We start from the raw sequence: 18,797 nt of genomic DNA, 5'->3' as shown, positions 1-18,797 counted from the left end.
GTTTTCCAGCCCGCATCAAACTCCAGGTGCCAGCAAAACCACTATCCAAAACAGCTCCTATTTTAAGCTTAAAATGGGTAATTTAAAGCTCACTCAAGTAAGGCAACACCATGATGCACGGGGGTATACAGATGTGTTAAGCTCCAAATGAGAACAGAGCATTATTTCTAATTCAGGTGGTCAAGTTCAACAGCAAGTCGCGCATTTTATTTGGCACAGAACTCATACCGAGAGGTGTGAGCAGGCAATAAGACGTCCAAAATGATCACAGAAGATCTTCACTTTGTCTTAAATACGTTTGAGGATTTTTCCCCTTTCCTGCCAAAATTTTCTATAGGCTCTGGAGGCAGCTTCTGTCTCTTCTGCCTTCTGTGTTCAGCCTCACTCCCCCATCTACAAAAGTGATGAGCAGACCCCCAAAGCCTGGGTGTGGAAAAGAGCAGACCCTCAAAGCTGAGCCATCCTTTGAGCCTTCAAAACGACAACGATACTTCAAAATGAAGGGACAGGAATCTGCCTACACGCTCATCCTTTATGACAAACCTACTAACGACAGAAAAGCACAATGCAGGTATTGAGGCATTACCCAGTAGGTAATGAAACCCAATCAGAGGTTCATCGACAAGGTTTTTTTGTCAGGGCATTTTGTATTGCCTGCATTTGGCCCCACCAAAACACATCTTAAAACAAAAGGGAACTGTGCACGATAGGGCTCAAAGACCGAAACAGGAATAGAAATATGAAATGCCTCGAGCTGCAAAGGAAGCAACACACAGCCCACAAGCCCCAATCATTTAGGAAAATAATAACGATAAAATAAAACCCTCAAATCACATCGTGAGAATGGGATCAGACAGATGGGGGAGGAGAATCGGGGGATGGGAGTAACGTGAATTGCTTCACCCCATCTTCGAGCTGACGGCTCTGCCACCCATTTTGTTTCCAGTAATGAAATAATTAAAAAAAAAAAAAAAAAAAAAGACGCGTGACACGATCATCTCCGCAAAAGAACACCCACACCTACGGCCCCCCACAGCCGGCAGGTGGCTGCGGCCGCAGGCGCCACCGCTCGCAGCCCCTCCGCAGGGCAGCCCCGGCTCGGAGAGGGGAGAACGCGGAGGGGTTTAAAAAGAAGGAGAAAAAGGGGACGCGGATGGCACAGCAGCCGCCAGGCCAAGGTGAGGCGCAGCCCCGCAACATGGTGGAGGCTCCCCGGTAGGCGGCAGGAGGAGAGGATGAGAGGGAGAGGAGACGGAGGGCAGCGCGCGGAGGTGACAGCGGGCGGCTGCCGGACGGCGCCATGGGGGAGGCGCCCCTCGGGCTGCGGCCTCGGCGCGGCAGGAGGAGGAGGACGGGCTCACCTGCCATAGCGGGCGGCGAGGGCGATGGAAGCTGCGGCAGCGACGGAGAACGCGCCAGACTCCGCACCCTCGGTCGGCAGCCGGGAGTAGAGCCGGGCCGGGGCCGCCCCGCCAGGCAGAGCACGGGGCGGGCCGGGCCCCGCTCCGCCCCCGCCAAGATGGCGCCCACCGCCTTCCAGCAGCGTCGGAGCGGCATGGCGGCCCCGCAGCGAGCGACGGTGGCGGGAGCGCGTTATGAGGCGATCCTGAGGCCAGGCGAGTCCTGCCGAGGTGCATCGCTATGGCAAATGGTGTTGGTGCGGGCTCGGGGTGCACTGAGCCCATGCGTCTTCTGGGAGGAGTTCATAGAACGGCTTGGGTTGGAAGGGACCCGAAGGATCAAAAATACATAAATAAATGAATAAGTAAATAACTCCAGCTCTTCTAATACGAGAAGTGATGGCAATAAAGACATTCTTTCTTCCCTCCAAGGAAGTGGGCACCCTGAATATGAGATGCCCCCCAACACACACACTGCAATCTCTGGCTTAAAGTCATGTTAAAATCTCAATTTTTCTCACATTTTCAGACTTTTTTGCTTGAACAGTGATGGGCACCTCACCACACAGCAGGCCGGTCCTGGAGCGCAGAGCTGTGCGTTTCAGACCCATGGCAGATCTCTGCTGCTCCAATAGCCCACACTGGAACAGACGTATGCTTTCTCTTCAAGCCTGTTGGCCCAAAAATGAATATATATAAATAAATAAATGTCATTCTTAATTGATTTTGATACTGGTAACTTGCTCTAATTTTGCCCAGAGAGGTTGTGGATGCCCCAGTCTCTGGATGGGGATCTGGGCAGCCTGATCCAGTGGTTGGCAGCGCTGCCCTTGGCAAGCAGCTCGGAGCTGATGATCTGTAAGGTCCCCTCCGTCCGAAGCCATTCTGTGGTTCTGTGATTAATTTGTCTTCTGCCCTTTTCGAGTGCGTACACTTCTCGGATGCGTTGGGGCCCATTGGCTCACTCTACCTTTTATGTCTTGCTGCCCTTCTGGGAAGCCACAGCCCGATGCCATCTCCAATAATTCCTACTTTTTCTCCCACGGCAAAGCTCTGCTTCAAGCAGCAGTGCTAACTTACAGTAGGTGTCCTTGAGATAATATTGACTGATGCTGAGCTTTCTCCCCAAACCAGCCCGCTTTGTTCTCTGATTAAGGTGCCTTGTAGCTGTAACTGGAAGCCAAGTCAATAGGAAAACTTCTGCTCTCTGGACCAGTGACACTAATTGAAATCCATTGCATCATTTCACCCAGACCTGCAATTCTCTGTTGATCTTCCAGGTCCTTGCCTTAATAGTTGCTGTTTGCAGAGTTTAGCTGCTCAGAGTGTTTACTGAGTATTTGCTCACCAGCTGTCTGACCCCTTCCATCCACTGCCGGTGTAAAGAGGGTTTCATCGGATCCCACTAAAACCCAGGAGCTTATTTTAAGACCGTAGACTCTATGAGGCCCCTGGAGCATTTGTGTTTCTTATCCTTGTGCATCACTCAGTTCCACATTCACTGAGGTACTCTCCTTGTTAAGCTTCTAAAAGGCTTTCAAATTAACCATATGCAGGACTATACAGGACACAGATAAGTCACAAAGCACCTTTTCTGCTTTGTATGCTCTTGACTATGGGTATCGATCCGTAAGCATTACTCAATGCTTGGCTTTAACCCAAACATATACATATATTTAATTGCAGCTTTTAAACATTAATAGACTTTGTTTGTTAGGGCAGAGGACCGTGCAGCCATGATAAAGGAGACATTTTAGTACTGTAAGATTGATTGAGACTGCAGCAGTTTCACTGCTGACAGCAGTTTGTATAGGAAGATGGATTGTATGTATCCAGTGATTCAGTCTCCCTGTGAGGATTTCTCATGTTCAGAAATCATGGTCAGAGCCGCAGCTCTAAGATTTCTTTTAAATCCAGATTCAAAATAAACGTTCTAATTTTGCCAACATAGCGTCCCTCAGTTGAAGACTGCAGAGTGAAATACAGGTAAGCAAGAGATCTGCGAGTGGGAAGTTCACGAGTCAGCCTGAAATTTAACAGATAGAGACCTCAAGGTCTAAATAATCACAAGGACAAGCAAAGAAAGGATGATAAACGTGCAGTTAGTGCTCTAAAAATTGAGTGGGACACCATTAGATCCCCTGGATCCATGGGCTCAAACCCAGCAAAAGCACTTTCAGGCCTTTGTTCCCATGAAGTAGACAAATTACCTTCCAGGTGGCTTTCTGTGTTGTCAGATTTCAGAAAATACCCTGACATTCCAGCTGGTCAGGGAGCCGGAGCCCACTTGGTGTGGTCATGCTGCCCTGCTGCTGAAGAGTAAGTTGTCTTGCTGGGATTATTGGCATGTATCACCCTTCATTATTAAAATGAGGTCTTTATAAACACTTTCAGTCTGAGTGATTCCTGGGACCATAAACCAGTTGCAGGGAGCAGAGATACAGGATGTGCATTTGTGTGTCCTTCATAACAACAGCAAGTATAAAGGGAAATCGGCAGCCATTAATCATTCAGTGTGTAGATCTTCGAGATGTAAAGGACTGACCTTCTTGTTGTAGTTTCCCTTTATATGTGATCTAGGAGCTTATCAGAAGGGGAGAGATGTGAGGTCCTCAGAGCTCACCTGGATTTACCTGAATAGGTGAAGTGTTGCTGCCTCCAGACGCCACGTTATGTCTGCTGTCCCAATTAAACCAGTGTGAAATACCTGTCCATCTACAACACATCTCCTGAATCCCTCCTGAAGTTGCCCTAACTGCCTAAATTCCTGTGAGTACTCTGAAAATGCTCAGTTCTTCAGCTAAGATTAACAGTCCTGTCGTCTCAGTTCCTCCCTCTGTGGTTTGTGCTAATCGGTCATTATGCTTGCTTTCATAAAGCAGGATAAATATTATAGTATTAATGTAATCACAGTAGTAACAAGTAGGGAGTACATGAGCAAGGAGCGTGTTGTGATTTTTGCCAGCTTGAATCACTGGAACGCCTCAACAACAGCATGCAAGTAGGAACTTGATTTTGTGGTGAGGTTGTGCCCATGTCAAACTCCAGGTCTGCTGAGCTGGGTGTCCTTCTCTGCAGCCAGAGAATGCAAGATTACTGTGATAGTCTGGGTAACTAATGAGTATGTTCCCCAAGCATGCCAGTTTTGTTTTGTTTGTTTCTTCATGGCTCTTTAAAAATAAAGTGGTAAGGACAGGACTAGAGAAGGTCAGGGCTTTCTTGAGATGCAGTTCGTAGGTTACTGGCATAAATTTAAATGCTGAAGTCTTTTTGGCTGGCATCTCCTCTGTTTACTCAAAATTCCCAGTTTAAACTGGAACGTCACCTCCATTTGGACATGAGTCATTGATCTGAATACAGGATCTCCAAAAGAGTAAATTCCACCTCACATCCAGTTATATGCAGAGATGGTTGTTTTGGAGCTGGGATCTGTAGGAATTTTCCAACTGCCCTTCTGATTTTGTCAAAAAAAAAAAAAAAAGCAACAAAATAAAAAAATTATCATAATAAAAAATAATAATAAAAAAGAAATTTGCCTCAATCACTTTAACAGTATTTTCTATGGATCCCACAGGTGGTGTTGAGGAGTTTAGAACTGCCCAGCATTGAACATACACATGGACAACGAATAACATCTCTCTACTGGATTGTACAAAATAAAAACAAAGCCCTGGCATTTCCACAGCTGCCTAAGAGGAGAAAGGAGCCTGAGAAAAGGCAGTCTGTAGGTCACCAGCTGTGACAGTTTTTCTTCTGGAGTATGAAGTGAAGACAACACTGAACTGAGCAGACCCTGGGTTTCTATCCTAGAAGGTAAAAAAATCCTTAAGAAATGCTGTCTGCCACCACCTAGTGGAAAATACCACTTCAGTTTTCTTTGACCTACATGGATTTTTAGTTGATCTTGTGGACAGTCCTGACTGGATTGCTGTTTTTTTTCCTACCCCCATAGTGCTATACAGAATTAGAGCTTGCAAAAAAATTCATTCTAAGAAGTATTTAAAAACTTAACGACATACTTCCTGATCTGAGCTAAATCCTCCATTTTGTTATCTGCAAATGGAGATTCTGAGACCCAGGAAGAGTTCTATGAGGTTTAATTAGTGCAAAGTGCTCTCAATGCCAATAGGTCTTTTTGCTCCAAGGACCTCAGACTGCTTTGGTCCAAGTACTCAAATTACTGAGGTTTCAGCCAGCGATCCAAGAGGGAGATGTACTGCTGTGCTTGCTATATAGAAAGATAAATCGCAGGGGCTGCAAAGTTACAGTTGCCAGAATTCACATAATAAATCAATAAGCAAAGAGAAGAAAAATTCTGCATAGCCGCAGAATTGTTGGATCCCTACTGTTCTCATCAAGATGGTCTTCGCTCTGATAGCTTTCAGAGAGAGGAGGCCCTCCTTGGCTTTTGTGCATGCATGTATTCTGCAAATGGAGTCCAGATTCTGGCAGAACAACCCAGGAGCTTCCCGTGCTGCTCACAGGAGGGCTGCTCTGATCACACTGCTGCGCGGAACGCACAGTGTGCATCAAAACGTTGTTGGCAAATGTGGGGAAGTGCAAGTAATAGGGAATGCTTACAGCAACACTAAACCAGCTCGTGCTCTGGATGGGAAGCGAATTTTCTTGATGCTGTTTGGTACCTCAGGGGCTGTACCAAAGAGATGGGACTGAACCTTCTGTCAGGTGTAAGGCCTGAGGATGGAGAAGACAGACTTAGCCACATCTCAGAGCTCACTCCTAGTCTTCCTGTCACACACAATGGGGAGTCCTTACACATTGGGAAGAGTAGATGCAGGAAAGCAGCATGCCTTTGTCCTCCCTGTTCCCTTTTTCTATCAGGTTCCAGCTGCCAATACTGCTGAATTGCTGGAGCCATGTCTCCTGACCCTGAGATTTCATGATGGCAGCAGCAGAACTGCAAAAAGCACGTGGCTAACAGCTCTGGACATTTTTGCTTTGCTGCTCCACGTTCACACTGGCATTTTGCTTGCAGCCACCCATCAGATGAAGCCTGTGTCACTGGGAGCAGTGATGTTCAGGCAGGAGAAATGCTGAGTTTTGCCATCTTATATCAAGATCGTGACTGGCTGCTGTTCAAAGCTGTAGCAGTAAATGGAGCTTCTGTTGACAAATGTGTACGGACAGAGCCGGGCCAAGAATGACTTATTCTTACTTAACTCACTTCCAGAAGGGTGTGGGCATTGTGCTATGTGAAAATCATTTGGAAGGCCATTAGAGGAGTTTTGCAGCATAGTGTGAAATAGGTTACGTTAAGTCACCTCCCCTGGGAATTCAAATGAAGATCCTTTGCTTTGTAAAGGTCAGCAGCACTTTTGTGGTTGTTTACTCGTATCTCAGAGCAGTGATAACAGACAATCCTTGCCTTAACCTTTTCATTACTTCCAGTCTGTTCAGGGAGGACGATCTGGGACGGTGGCGTTGCTTTTATCTGCGATCTGCTGTGACTCATTTTGTTCATCACATGGTAACAAAAACAAGCAGTGATGTCAGGAATGATAGAAAAGTGATTGTTGCGGAATCAATCCCCTCTAGCAAGTGGCAGAAGACAAAATAAATGAGTGTAGCACTGAGGCATGAGTCAGAGATGGAAACAGGACCGCAACAAGCCCTCTAAAAGCTTCTTCTGAGCTGTCACTGTCCGAACCACGCTGACAGGATGCTTCATGGGAATCGTCACTGCCTTGGCTAGAAGAACTCGCTGAGGCAGGAGGGATTGCTGGGCCCGAACCAGGGCTCAGTGGGCAAATGCAGAGCTGGAAACTGTGGCAATCTTCTCCAGTTCCTTCTTTCCCTGACAGCTGAACTAACACTTGTCACAGGAGTGCAAAGTAGGCAATTACAGCAAGCGTGGATGCCACAGGGCTGGGTGGGCTCGCTATTTATAGCTTCCTACTGAGGGAGTTTTCCCACTGTGCCACTCTGCACACAGGGTAAGGTACAGTCCATGCCTTGAAGGGCTCACAGTGCAGATAAAATTAGAAAAAGGAAGGAGAAGCAGCCTCTTGTGATGAGAGCCAAGACTCAGGAGATGAAAGGACAAAAAGGAAATTCACAGGAGCCTGGAACAATGAACTCCAACTTCTCCCCAGCAATCTGCCCTTCCTCTGGTTAACTCTTCCCTGCCTCAAATCCGGCCTCTCTGCTACTCATCATAATTAGTGCCAGTTTGATACGTCAGGAAGAGGAGTTTTTCCAAGTTCTGACCTGTCTTCCCACTGTTAAATTATTTTCCCTCTGGCAGCTGTGGTGAAGGGACGTGCACGCAGCCTGTATTCCCTCCTGGTTCAGTGCTTCCAGCCCAATGAAAGAGGGATGGGAAGCGCCCGGACTGCTCAAGGAATGATAAACTCCCTGGAGAGCAGCAGGCCATCAGCTTCAAGAATTCACCACCTCAGACAGCTGTGGATGTGAGTCAAAAACAGACGTCCTCCTTTGAGGACGCAACTGAATGTCGGGATGCAGTGCAATGAAAATGCTGATCCCATCTGATGGGTCAGTGAGAGAGAGAGGAGGGATTTGCCCCAGGTGAGAGCACGTGGAAATGCACAGAGGTGAATGCCAAGCCCCAGGTCTCAGCCTTTCCTTGTAAGAGACGTGCCCCTTGCCCCTGGTCAACTTCGGGGCCTTCCACTGGGCTCCCTCTAGAAGTTCCCTATCACGTCAGCAAGACTCTGTGTACCACACATTTCTCACCAACAAGGACAGAAAGGTTAAATCCTTGGTTGACAGGTTAACAGCATGATTTGCAGCAACAGCTTAAATAAATGGTTGCAGGCACAAACGAGTAGCAGGCAGCTAATCCTTTAAAGGCTTAAGTGCAGCTACTACTGCAGTCCAAGTAAATATTTCAAAATAAAATTAATTAGTGGTGACTGGTGGATTTCCTTCTTTGTTTTGCAAGCCCAGGCTTAAATGGTGACTCCTCCACAGAATTTATGCTTTCAGTGCCAAAACTGCCATTGTGCAGGTGGCTTCTCAAAGACAATGAGTTGCAGTGTTGTTCCTTGCAGTAACTGTAGCAGAACTGGAAAAGTTACAGATGAATCTTGTAGGTCCCTGTTCCCATCAGAGGCATCAAGGGCTCAGTGTCCAACACAAGTACAGCGTAGAGGAAAGGTTTGCTTCCTGATTCTTGTCATAAGTAAGCTCTGCCCAGCCACAGAAATAATGGCCTTAATAATGACCTTACTTCCAATTAGATTTTTCTTTACACCTTCATAGACAGAGGTCAAAGCAGGAAGGCGAAAACCTCAACATAACCTGTACCCAACCAGCACAAAACAACGCCTGAGACTGGAGAAGAAAAACACTCAAGCAAAAGCAGCAAAAGGTCAATGAAATCATTTGAAAACAATCATTTACAATCCACAATCAACCCTTTTTTTTCCCCAAGGTTTTTTTCCTTTTACCTTGACCTTTGACTCCATCTCAGAACAAAGCCAATTTTCTCTGAGGGAGGAATCTCTCGTGGTCCACTGAACTGTCTGGACTATTTTTAGTTAAACACAGCATTCCTAAAAATCTCAAGCTGCTGTGTATTAAGGAGGGAGCAAGGAAGCCCTGTGACCACACACCATTTCACACGGCAAGCAAGAACACAGCATGCCAGATGGGGCTGAATGCAGAGCTCTAGGAGAAAGAGCAGTGTGCCTGCAGTTTTCAGTAGGTAAAGGAAGGGGAAAATGGACAGCGTGCACTTACCCACTAAAATGATGAGCTGCAGCTCCAGAGCACAGCAATGGGAAATCTGCCCAGTGGAAAGGCAGAAGTCAAGGAGATTTGGAGATCTGGAGACGGGGAGATCTTGCTGGGAGGAGCAGGACAGATGCCCAAAGGGAAGGGTGAGGAGAAAGCTTATGGTAGCAGCTCAGGGAGAGGCAGAAGATGTGAGAAGTGGTTGTATGAATGAGCTGATGTCAGGGACATTTAAGGACTGAGCATGAGGGGGAGGAGTAGGGGAAACTCATTTAGACCTCAGCATAAGTGGAGTATAGCACAGATCTGATTAGATGGGACAGAACTGCGGTGCCGAGTCATTTCTTCCTGCCCTGCAGGGTTTTCATGTCTTCTTTTATGCTAAGCAAAATCCATATCGCCATAAAAGTAGCATTATAGCACTGAGCCTCTCCGTTGCTGAATTTGGCTAACTGCAGATGACAGAAGAGAAGCAGACCCCAACCACAGGGTCTAATCTGAGTGATGGGTACCAAAAAAGCACTCAAGATGCCACTGTCAATTGTGATGTTTGAACAAACAAAACACTCATTTTAAAGCTATATTTGGAGCGCATTGGCTGTATCTAACATGCTCCAAGTGAGTCATCACATTCTCTCTCCCTCATCTCCACAGATGTTTCACACGATTTCTGCTAATATATTTTCAGGACTAGGATCAGTGACAGGCTGCCCAGGGAGGTGGTGGAGTCTCCTTCTCTGGAGATGTTCAAGACCTGCCTGGATGCCTACCTGTGCAACCTGCTGTAGGGAACCTGCTTTGGCAGGGGGGTTGGACTCGATGATCTCTGGAGGTCCCTTCCAACCCCGTGACAACCACTCCTCTCTGCAGATAGTCCTCAGCCCTCAACCAGCACAGCATCCAGGCAGGCCTCGAGGATCAGCTTATCAATGAGGACATAAAATCACTGCTGAGAAAAAAGAATCAAGGTGAACCTAACAAGGAGAAACAAGAAACCCAAGCTCCCACTTTTCTCCATCACTGTAGAACCAGCAGTGAGCCCTGCTCTTCTTCCCATCCCATGAACCTCCCCTACAGGACAAACACATGGAGAAGCTCAGAGAGGTCAATCAGCAACAATGCCACGAAACACACAAATATAGTGCAAGGAAAACTGCTGCTCAGGGCACTGCACCCTGTTTCCCAGGATGTTCCCTGTAGAGCTGAGCAGAGAACCGTTTGCGTAAAGCTTTGGATATCTGTAGCTTTTCCTATTGCCCCTTTCCACTGCTGAGCACCTCTCTGTCTCCTGTCTTTGCCGTTTGATACAAACAGCCCCTTGCAGGCAAGGCTTTGCTGCAGGATTTCAAGCTCGGGGCTTGTAGATAATGTCTGCAGCTACTCAGATGGTCTTCTCTGCTACCCAGACTGACCAAAGAAGTTGTGGATGCCCCATCTTTGAGGTGTTCAAAGCCAGGTTGGATGGGGCCACGGGCAACCTGACCTGGTGCATTGACTGCTCAAGGGACATTTCCTCTGATGTGATTACGCTCAGGAATTTGCATTAAGCTGTGCTCACTCCAGACACTTAAATAAAAATCATGAGATTGATCGAAAAGGAGTCTTTGCTTTTATAAAGAATACATTTGGTGCAATTTCTTTGTGACTTCTTTGCAGCTCAGGCCTCCGGGAGACTCTAGAGTCAAACAGTCATAAATACATCACACCACAGCAACAGAACAGCACTGAGGATATAATGCAGGCGCTCATAAAATAGAGAAAAGCCTTAACTCTGGGTGCTTGTTCTTACTGCAGTTCTTGTGTGTAACAATACCCCACTGAGCCATATAAATGCCAACTATTTTTATCTAAGACAGCTGCCTCGCCCAGAATGGATGATGCTCAATATAGGAGACAGCAATTTGGTATTATCCTCATCCATCAGTGCTCAGCCTGTGCCTTGCTCATTGGTCAAGCTCTGCTCTAGAACCAGAAACTTCTCCACAGTAATGAGGCTGTTGTCATATCCCAGCACTCAGGCACCAGAACAACAGCGTATGAGAACAGCCTCATCTAGAGGGAGAACTCTGCTGCCCTCATGCAATGCTTGAACAAAAACACGAGCTGACAGCACCCTCTATCCTCAAAGCTACACCAGAGGAGCATCACTGCTATATGAAAGAACCGTGCTCATCATGGAAACAAATGCTTGCAGTAATTCTTCCAGATTTTCCAAAATGTAAAGTCAGCTTGTTTTCTGAGAAAAAAAAATGAACAGCAGGTATTACTGCACTGCAGCCAGACCACAGAAGTTTGAGCATAAGGAAGTTTATACTCTGGAGGAAAGCCATGCTTAGAATACAATGTATGAATACACAGAATGAGGTAGTCAGGACCTACATTTTTTTGAGTAGTAAATACACCTTTTTCCTCATAAATAAACATAAAATATCCCCATGCAGAGGAAATATTCCATGTGTCCCTCCCTCATACAGACCGCCCCAAAAGGGACTGATTTATTTGCACTGTGCTTCTGTCAAATGACAAATAAATTGCCATCTCTCCAGAGAAGTCAGCATGCTCCCTACATTCCCTAACCCTCTGTAGCAGCCCCAGGCTTCCCAACTTCCTGCTGCCCCTCAGCTCCCCTCTGCTCCTTCTTTTCCATATAAACTTCCCTTCCCCTTCCTCTCCCGTCTCAAACTCACATTCTTATCCCCTTATAAAGGCTGATTCATGGCTTTGCGTCAGCAGCAGCGTTTCTGGCCAGACCCAGCTTTAACTGAGGGATTTCAGCTGCTGTTAAGTGGTGGTGACATCTGGGAAGCTGGGCTGCCATCGGGAGCACGAGACTGGTGCTGGCCAAGGCCGACGTGACGCAGCAGAGCAGGGGACATGCGTAGCTGTTGCCTTGGGAGGAGGGAAGGGAAAAGGGAGATCCTGGATTCTATCAGCTGTTCTCGGAGCACGCCGGCACGGCACGCACAGGCCAGTGAATCAAGTCAACCCGAGGAAGAGACAGAGTTTGAAAAAAAACACGACCTCGGCTCTGGCTCTGGGTTTGAGCACTGGAGCACTGGAGGAAGAATGGCAAAGTGAGGGAGGAAAAAGTGAATCTTGGCCTTCCAAATCACAAGTGGCCCAGGGTTGAAAGAGACCTGAAGGATTATCTAGATCCAACCCTCTGCCTGAGTTGCCACCCGCCATTTCAGGCTGCCCAGAGCCCCATCCAACCTGGCCTTGGGCACCCACCGCTTCTTTGGGCAACACGATGAAGCACAGACTGATGCCACACCTGGGGCACTGCATTGCTGCTCTACGGAGGGTAATTACTGATCCAGGTGAGCCAGGGGTCCTGCAGAGCAGTCGGAGCTGTTGTGAAGCTGCTGGCTCAGCAAAGCTTACTGCTGACTGTAGCAACTGCATCAGAAACTGGAAGCAGTAAGCAGCAGCATATTCAGCTCATTGCCCAGATCCATTTCTAGACTACATTGAAATCTGTGAAGGTGAAAAAGATGAACTTATGATTTGTACACAGAAGACAGAGAAGTTTATTTGTGTTAAACACATATACTTGCATCTTGCATTTCTGTGTCTTGTCACATAACTTGATCTTCAGGATATTCGGTTCAGTCCCACTTCAGAGACAGTGAGCTTTGACTTTGCATCAAGTACAGACCCACCAATCTATTTCCCCTGAATAACCTATGGCTGAAGCTAGCAATACAATACAAACAAGATTTATCCAGTACAAACTATACAGACTTGCTTTTTGCTGGTCTAGGGAGTAATTAGCAACGTATCATCTAGACAAAGACAAAATAATCCCAAATATACACACAGTTAGAATTCAAGCGTCTGCAATACCCACACACCAATCAAAACCAAGGTTTAGATATTGAGATTCTTCAAGTCCAGGTCCAGATCCCAGTTTTTCTCCCCGTCTCTATTTGCTTTAAAATAATGAGTAAAATCCAGACATAGTAAGTCCTTTTAGAGGATAACAAGTTGACTTTGCCATAAGCAAGAGAGGCATGGAGAACGGCCTGCTTCTAAGAAAAAGTTTGTTGAACAAATAGGATTGGTCAGTGTAATGATGAATTGCACAGCAAATGCAGTACGTGCAAGTTATCTCATGCAAGTGCAGTTTGCATTTGACTTCCATTACTCCAGACAAGCACAACACAAGTAAATTGGGAGAATTTTGGATGGGCAGAGAGCAAAAAAAGAAAGAGATGCAAAGCGTTCGCGACACTAAACCCAAGGGTGGCCACAATCTCTCAAAAAACAAACAACCGACCAACAAAACTCTTTGAAACAGTATAGAAAAACAAATATCTTTACTGATGGAACTCTCTGGCTTATCTATTTTTGGAGATCGGCTAGAATTGCTTTGCTGAGGAACTTCTTACAAGCAACTGGCATCATACCCAAGAGGAGAAATACAGTAAATCACACGTTCTTCCCACCTAACTTTGCAATCCTTTTGGTCACTTTCACATTCAGCCCCCATCCCCACCAGCTGAAAGCTTTCAAAGCCTCCCCACAGCATTTTCAAAACCAGGACGATGCATCTTGAGACTGACACGCTCCGTTTACAATCTTAAAGGCTCCCTCCAATATTTAAGATCACTAGCAGCTCTTAACACTAACCTACTGGTAATGCTGTCCAGAACATGATTCAGTCATCAAAATCTGGGATATCATCGTAGGAATAGCCCCTGTAGCCTTTGGAAGCATAGTATGCAATGCGCAGGTGGTAGAAGCCTGGGAGGAATACGAGGATCCCAATGATGAGCACGGGGATGGCACGGTCTGTTCCCTGCAGCAGAGAGAAGAGCGATGTAAGTGCCACGAGGAGGGATCTGCATCGAGGTCTTTTTCTTATTCATCCCTATAAGGGTTTCCCGGCCCAAAAAATTCATCTCGAATCAGAAATCTCTCAAGCTTTATCATGCTAAGCTCTGATGCCCTTCCTGGTCTGCTCCTCGCTACAGGAAACCTCAGCTGAACTTTTCCTTCGGGTGGGAGGGTGGCTCCTGCTGACACGATCACATTACAAAACTGCCAACCACAGGCCGGGCGCTGAGCGCTTGGCTAAGATCAGCCCTGCTATCAGCGCCTGGGCTGCTTCCGATACGGCCAAAATGCTGCTGCTTCCACACTGATAAGCAGCAGCTGCCAACTGTAAAGCAATTCCGTCCTGCACAAGGCAAAAAGTGAAGTATGCCAAGCGCAGCGTCAGTGGCAAGTATCAGATCTGCTTCCAGTGGGTCATACATGTAGAGGAGATAAATAGTGCTGCGTCCTGCATGGCAACCAGGTGTCCCCTACAGAAAGCAGCAGATCATTGTTAGAAGCACGCTGATCAGAGCGTTATTCCCACCAAGACAGCAGTTGGCATTAAAAGGAAACCACACTACCAAGCAGGACATAGAAACTCAGCCCATCCTGACAGATATCCCACCCAGCCTGGAGCTAGAGAGCTCAAGGGCTGGATGTGAGGAACAGTTTCTTCTCAAAAGAGTGGGCAAGCACAGGCACGGGGAGGTGGTGGGGTCCCTGGAGGTGCCCAAGAACTGTGGAGATGTGGCAGAGGGACATGGTCAGCAGCATGGTGGAATGGTTTTGATCGTAGGGGCCTTTTCCAACCTGAATGATTCTAAGGCTGATTCCATGATTCTAAATGGAGCTGTCAGCAAACACTGCTGTGGTAGTAGAGGGAATTACTTTCTTGCTTATAGACTATTTGTGCCAAGTTTCTGCACTGAAATTATGGTTCGTGGCAGGCTTTGGGAGGGGCAAACACAGAACTAGAAAAGAGATGCAGTCAATCCACTTACGCCTTTGCTAATGTATCCTGCCAAGAGGAGGGCTCCGATGATAATGAGAAAAGTTCCAATCATGAAGAGCACAACAGCCAATGCAATTGCCTTGTAGGGGATTTTTGGTGGGCTCTTCTTGAACTGGATGGAAAAAACCCAAACGTTAAGCAGCTCATCTCAGTGCTGTTCCCCTACAACCATGGCAGAGATGTGAATATCACAACCGGCAGAGGACAAGAAGAGCCTCTGCTGCAGCCTCCCTACAATGAATCCTGTCCATGCATCCCCTGCTTTCTGGGGCTGCATTTACACCCATTGCTCTGATTTTCATCCCACTCCAAATATATGAAGCTGACTCTGTTTATTAAACAAACAGTCTTATTTCCAGTTGAGCTCTGTGGGTTTTCCTGAGAAGAAGAGCTAAAATTCTGTGATTAAGCATGGTGAGGTTGGACTTGATACCTTGGATACCTTTTCCAACCTTCATGATTCTATGAGTGGGCATGGTGATGATGGGTCAACAGTAGGAATTTACTTGCAGAACAAAGCAGTTTTTTTCCCCACACTTTACCTGCAGGTCAATATATCCATCATCAGTGCTGGCGAGCTTGGAATATTTGACTTTGCTACTGGGAATCCCAGCAGAGAGATTCGTTCTTGATGGCATCATTACAGTGAGGTGTGGGCATCAGCTAGAACCTGGAAAACATAAATAGACAAAAAAAAAAAAATCAGAGCAAACTGGGTGATAGGGTCAGATGAGGACTGTGTTTATTATGGCAAGCACAAGGAGTGTCAAGCTGATACTAACCAGAAGAAATTTATTTTCATAAGTTACATCTTTTCAAACAAAGCTTTGTATCCAAGCCTAAAATACAAAGACATGGATATGCTTCCTCCCTGGCAGCACTCAAGGCCAGGCTGGATGGGGCTGTGAGCAGCCTGGTCTGGAGGGAGGTGCCCCTGCCTACAGCAGGGGGTTGGAACTTGATGATCTTAAAGGTCCCTTCCAACCCAAACCATTCTATGGATTTTATTATAAATGCAGAAAGCAAATTTGTCAATATTTGAAAACAAAAATAATGTAGGACGTGTTTCAAACCTCATACTGGTTCCAGAATAATATCCCTTGTGTAAATTGGCTCTATTGCACAAGGAGGTCACGCTTCCTGCTGCAGGATGTCTGAGGTCTACCTATTTCTAAACAGGGTCATTAGCAAACAAACCCAAACCAGAACTAAACAAAGCAGCTTTTCAACCAGACAGATATTTTGCAATAAATCCATTTGGAAAAAAAAAAAAAAAAAGTTAAAAAAAATAAAACCAATGTGAAATGGAGCTATCATCATTGGGATAGCTTGAGGCCTGAGTCAGAGGGAGCATGAGGGGGGGAAGCACTGGGTGAAGCAACCAAAATGTAGGAAGGGGCTACAAACCACAGGTCACTCCTCTATCCAGCTGCAAGGCAGGAAGTGTTCAGGGCTGCACTTCATGGAGCTGCAGCAGAGCTGAGCCCTGCAGTTTCACTCCGTGGGCAGCCAGGCCGTGGTTTTGCTACCAGCAGCGACAGCAGTGCTGATTGGAGCAGGGAGGTGGGCAGAGCCAGCGCTCCTCTTCTGGGCACTGAAGGTGGATCCGACCTCACGTGGCCCTGACTCAGTGCAGAGCCCCTGAGTGAGAAGCCCTGCAGCTTCCATGCAGGATCTGTGCGTGGGGCAGCGCTCACCCTGAACCCGCTGCCTTCCCAAAGGTACAATTTACTCACTGCACCAATTCAATAACTTCTAATTTCTGGAAAAGCGTGAATAATAATAATAAAAAAGCACACAACCTCATGAGCATATGTCCTAAATGATAAAGGTGCCTTTCTGCAATTGTGTTTGATATCCCATGAAATAGCATCTCCTCAAAGCATGCTCTCCACTGGAACAAAGTAAATCCTTCGTCTCCCTCAGTGCTAACAGAAATTCTTTTTGCAATCCTCTCTGCTCACTACGCTTTGGTAAATCCCCCTTTAATGCAACTTTTATTTAAAATAATAAATTAAAAAGAAATAACAAAAACACAACACTGTGATCTTAAACCCTCCCACCTCCTTAATGTGAACTTATTTTGCTTCTTATGGAGGGGAAAAAATACGCATATCCCCGCCATTGAGAGTGGGAACGCCGCCCACCTCCGGGGCAGTACCAGCCCTCCTCAGCTCCTTACCCATCCCTTTTTTTAGCTCTCACCCATCCCTTTTTTCCCTCAATGTGCCCAAATGCCCTTGGAGACTCCCACGAGCCCTCAGGGTAGAAGTGCAGAAAGGAAGCAGGCAGAAGAGAACAGCACATCCAAACCTAACAAAGATCCCCACTCGGCCCTGTTGTGCCCTGGGATTGTTTATGCTCCCTGTCTCATTGCTCATGGGCTGATTCCCAGTGGCCTCCCAGGGATTACTGCTGATTTACACTGACTGTCCCTGCACGCTATTAAGGGCAAATGCACAACACTCCCTCAGACTCCACATTAGGGGCTACATTCAAGCCCAAGCAAATTGTAGCGCTGCAGGCCAAAGTCCTATTTCTCCCCCACAGATCCACAACACACTTCTACCCTCAGTGCCCACATCAGGGAGGGGAGCAGGATGTCATTTCCTGCCCCGCGCAGAGCTCAACGCAGACGCAATACACCCAACCAACCCCCAAGGCCCCCCCATGGATTCCCGGCTGCTAAACCCACATCAGGCCCATCAAATCCCCCAAAATCTGAGCTCTGCGAGGTTACAACGAGCAGAGTTACCTACGGCTCACGCTGCTGCTCAGAGCCATCGCCGCCAGCGCCGCTTCCCGGCCGCACCAACCCAGGAAGTTTATTTTGATGACGGCTGTTTCCTTCCAGGTTACGGCGGCAGCTTTGCTGGCTCAGCTCTGCGCGGTTTTTCAGAGCCTGGCGCTGAGGGGCGGCAGCCGGAGGGCTCAGGGAGCTGTGGGCAGGCAGTGCGGGCACATCTGCTCCATGCAATCCGCTGTGCGTTGCCCTGCTCGTAAAAGGAAGCAATGGGTAGCGCTGAACTGCAGACACAGCACAGCCCTCAGTCACTCAGACACATCTAACAGGCAAGCCAGAGCCAAATGGCATTAAAAGCACCTGTATTAACTGGGAGGAATCACAGCTGGGATTCACTCCATCCAACTGCTCCCAGAAAAGCAGCCAAGGGTGGTTGCAATTCCTGCAAGTCAACACAACATGCACTGATCTGCCACCCGAAAATTGATTTCTCCTGAAATTGCCAAGGATCCTCCATCTCCTACTTTTCCTCAATCAGACCTTTTTGCAAACAAAGGCCTCAAAAGTTTCCCTCTTCCGACAGAGAGAAACAAACAGCATTTTACTGCACCTCTCCATTTACTTTTAATAGGGAGCAGCTGTTGGTTTTTCAGCACTGTTGTGGCAACGGCAACGTGAATATTCATACATTAAGCTGATGCAAGGGTTTAGCAGAAGGCACAGCCACAACTCAGAAGTGCTCAGACGATGCTGAAAGGTGTTTCCTACTATGAGAAACAACTCAATCTCATTGTTACAGCAATAAGTAATGAAACCATGCGGCTTATTTTTATTTATGGGTAGAACAGCAGACATAGGAGGTCAGTGACCTCCACTGCAGCAGGAGGCGGCACAAGAAGCTATTTGCTTCTAATGCAGCACATCACTGACATTGAATCCTCCCAACTCCCATCATGGGTGTTTAATTCCCCTCTGAAGCACTTAATTGCACTTGGAAGTACAACAGCAACCCAGTGTGAGCAGCATTACATTTAGGGTTAAAAAACCCATCCCTCCTATGGACAATTCCCATGCACAACTGAGCTGCTGCTGCAGTTTTAGG

At 47.0% G+C, this 18,797-nt stretch overlaps 2 protein-coding genes and 1 long non-coding RNA gene across 9 annotated transcripts in view; 1 reads left to right on the top strand and 2 right to left on the bottom strand.

Annotated features, from left to right (window-relative positions):
* SLC23A2 (solute carrier family 23 member 2) overlaps positions 1-1,472 on the bottom strand; it is a 50,827-nt gene extending 49,355 nt beyond the window's left edge. For both annotated transcript variants that reach the window (XM_052702024.1, XM_052702036.1), the window contains exon 1: positions 1,362-1,472. The gene's annotated coding sequence lies outside the window, so the exon portion shown is untranslated. The remainder of the gene's footprint in view (positions 1-1,361) is intronic.
* An 82-nt stretch (positions 1,473-1,554) lies between these two features.
* LOC128090071 (uncharacterized) lies at positions 1,555-7,853 on the top strand. The gene is made up of 3 exons (XR_008210788.1): positions 1,555-1,631; positions 2,681-4,169; positions 4,975-7,853. It is a non-coding gene; the product is annotated as an uncharacterized LOC128090071 (long non-coding RNA).
* Positions 4,545-17,963, bottom strand: TMEM230 (transmembrane protein 230). 6 transcript variants are annotated; one of them, XM_052702050.1, is made up of 5 exons: positions 17,708-17,963; positions 15,495-15,622; positions 14,942-15,064; positions 13,752-13,920; positions 4,545-4,854 (listed from the first exon to the last, which is right to left on the bottom strand). In XM_052702050.1, exons 2-4 carry the CDS (start codon positions 15,591-15,593, stop codon positions 13,780-13,782), a joined length of 363 nt encoding a protein of 120 aa, XP_052558010.1. In that variant the 5' UTR covers positions 15,594-15,622; positions 17,708-17,963; the 3' UTR covers positions 4,545-4,854; positions 13,752-13,779. The 6 variants fall into 6 exon arrangements, with proteins under 6 accessions (XP_052558010.1, XP_052558009.1, XP_052558007.1 ...); XM_052702049.1 differs by lacking the exon at positions 4,545-4,854 and adding an exon at positions 12,626-13,150; XM_052702047.1 differs by lacking the exon at positions 4,545-4,854 and adding an exon at positions 16,755-16,873 and having other exon boundaries at positions 12,626-13,920; positions 17,712-17,962.
* Positions 17,964-18,797: the final 834 nt, after the last annotated feature.

The sequence above is a fragment of the Tympanuchus pallidicinctus genome, unplaced genomic scaffold, assembly GCF_026119805.1.
Source record: "Tympanuchus pallidicinctus isolate F22 unplaced genomic scaffold, pur_lepc_1.0 scaffold42, whole genome shotgun sequence".
Classification (NCBI taxonomy): Eukaryota; Metazoa; Chordata; class Aves; order Galliformes; family Phasianidae; genus Tympanuchus; species Tympanuchus pallidicinctus.
This window is presented reverse-complemented; position numbering and strand designations above follow the sequence as displayed.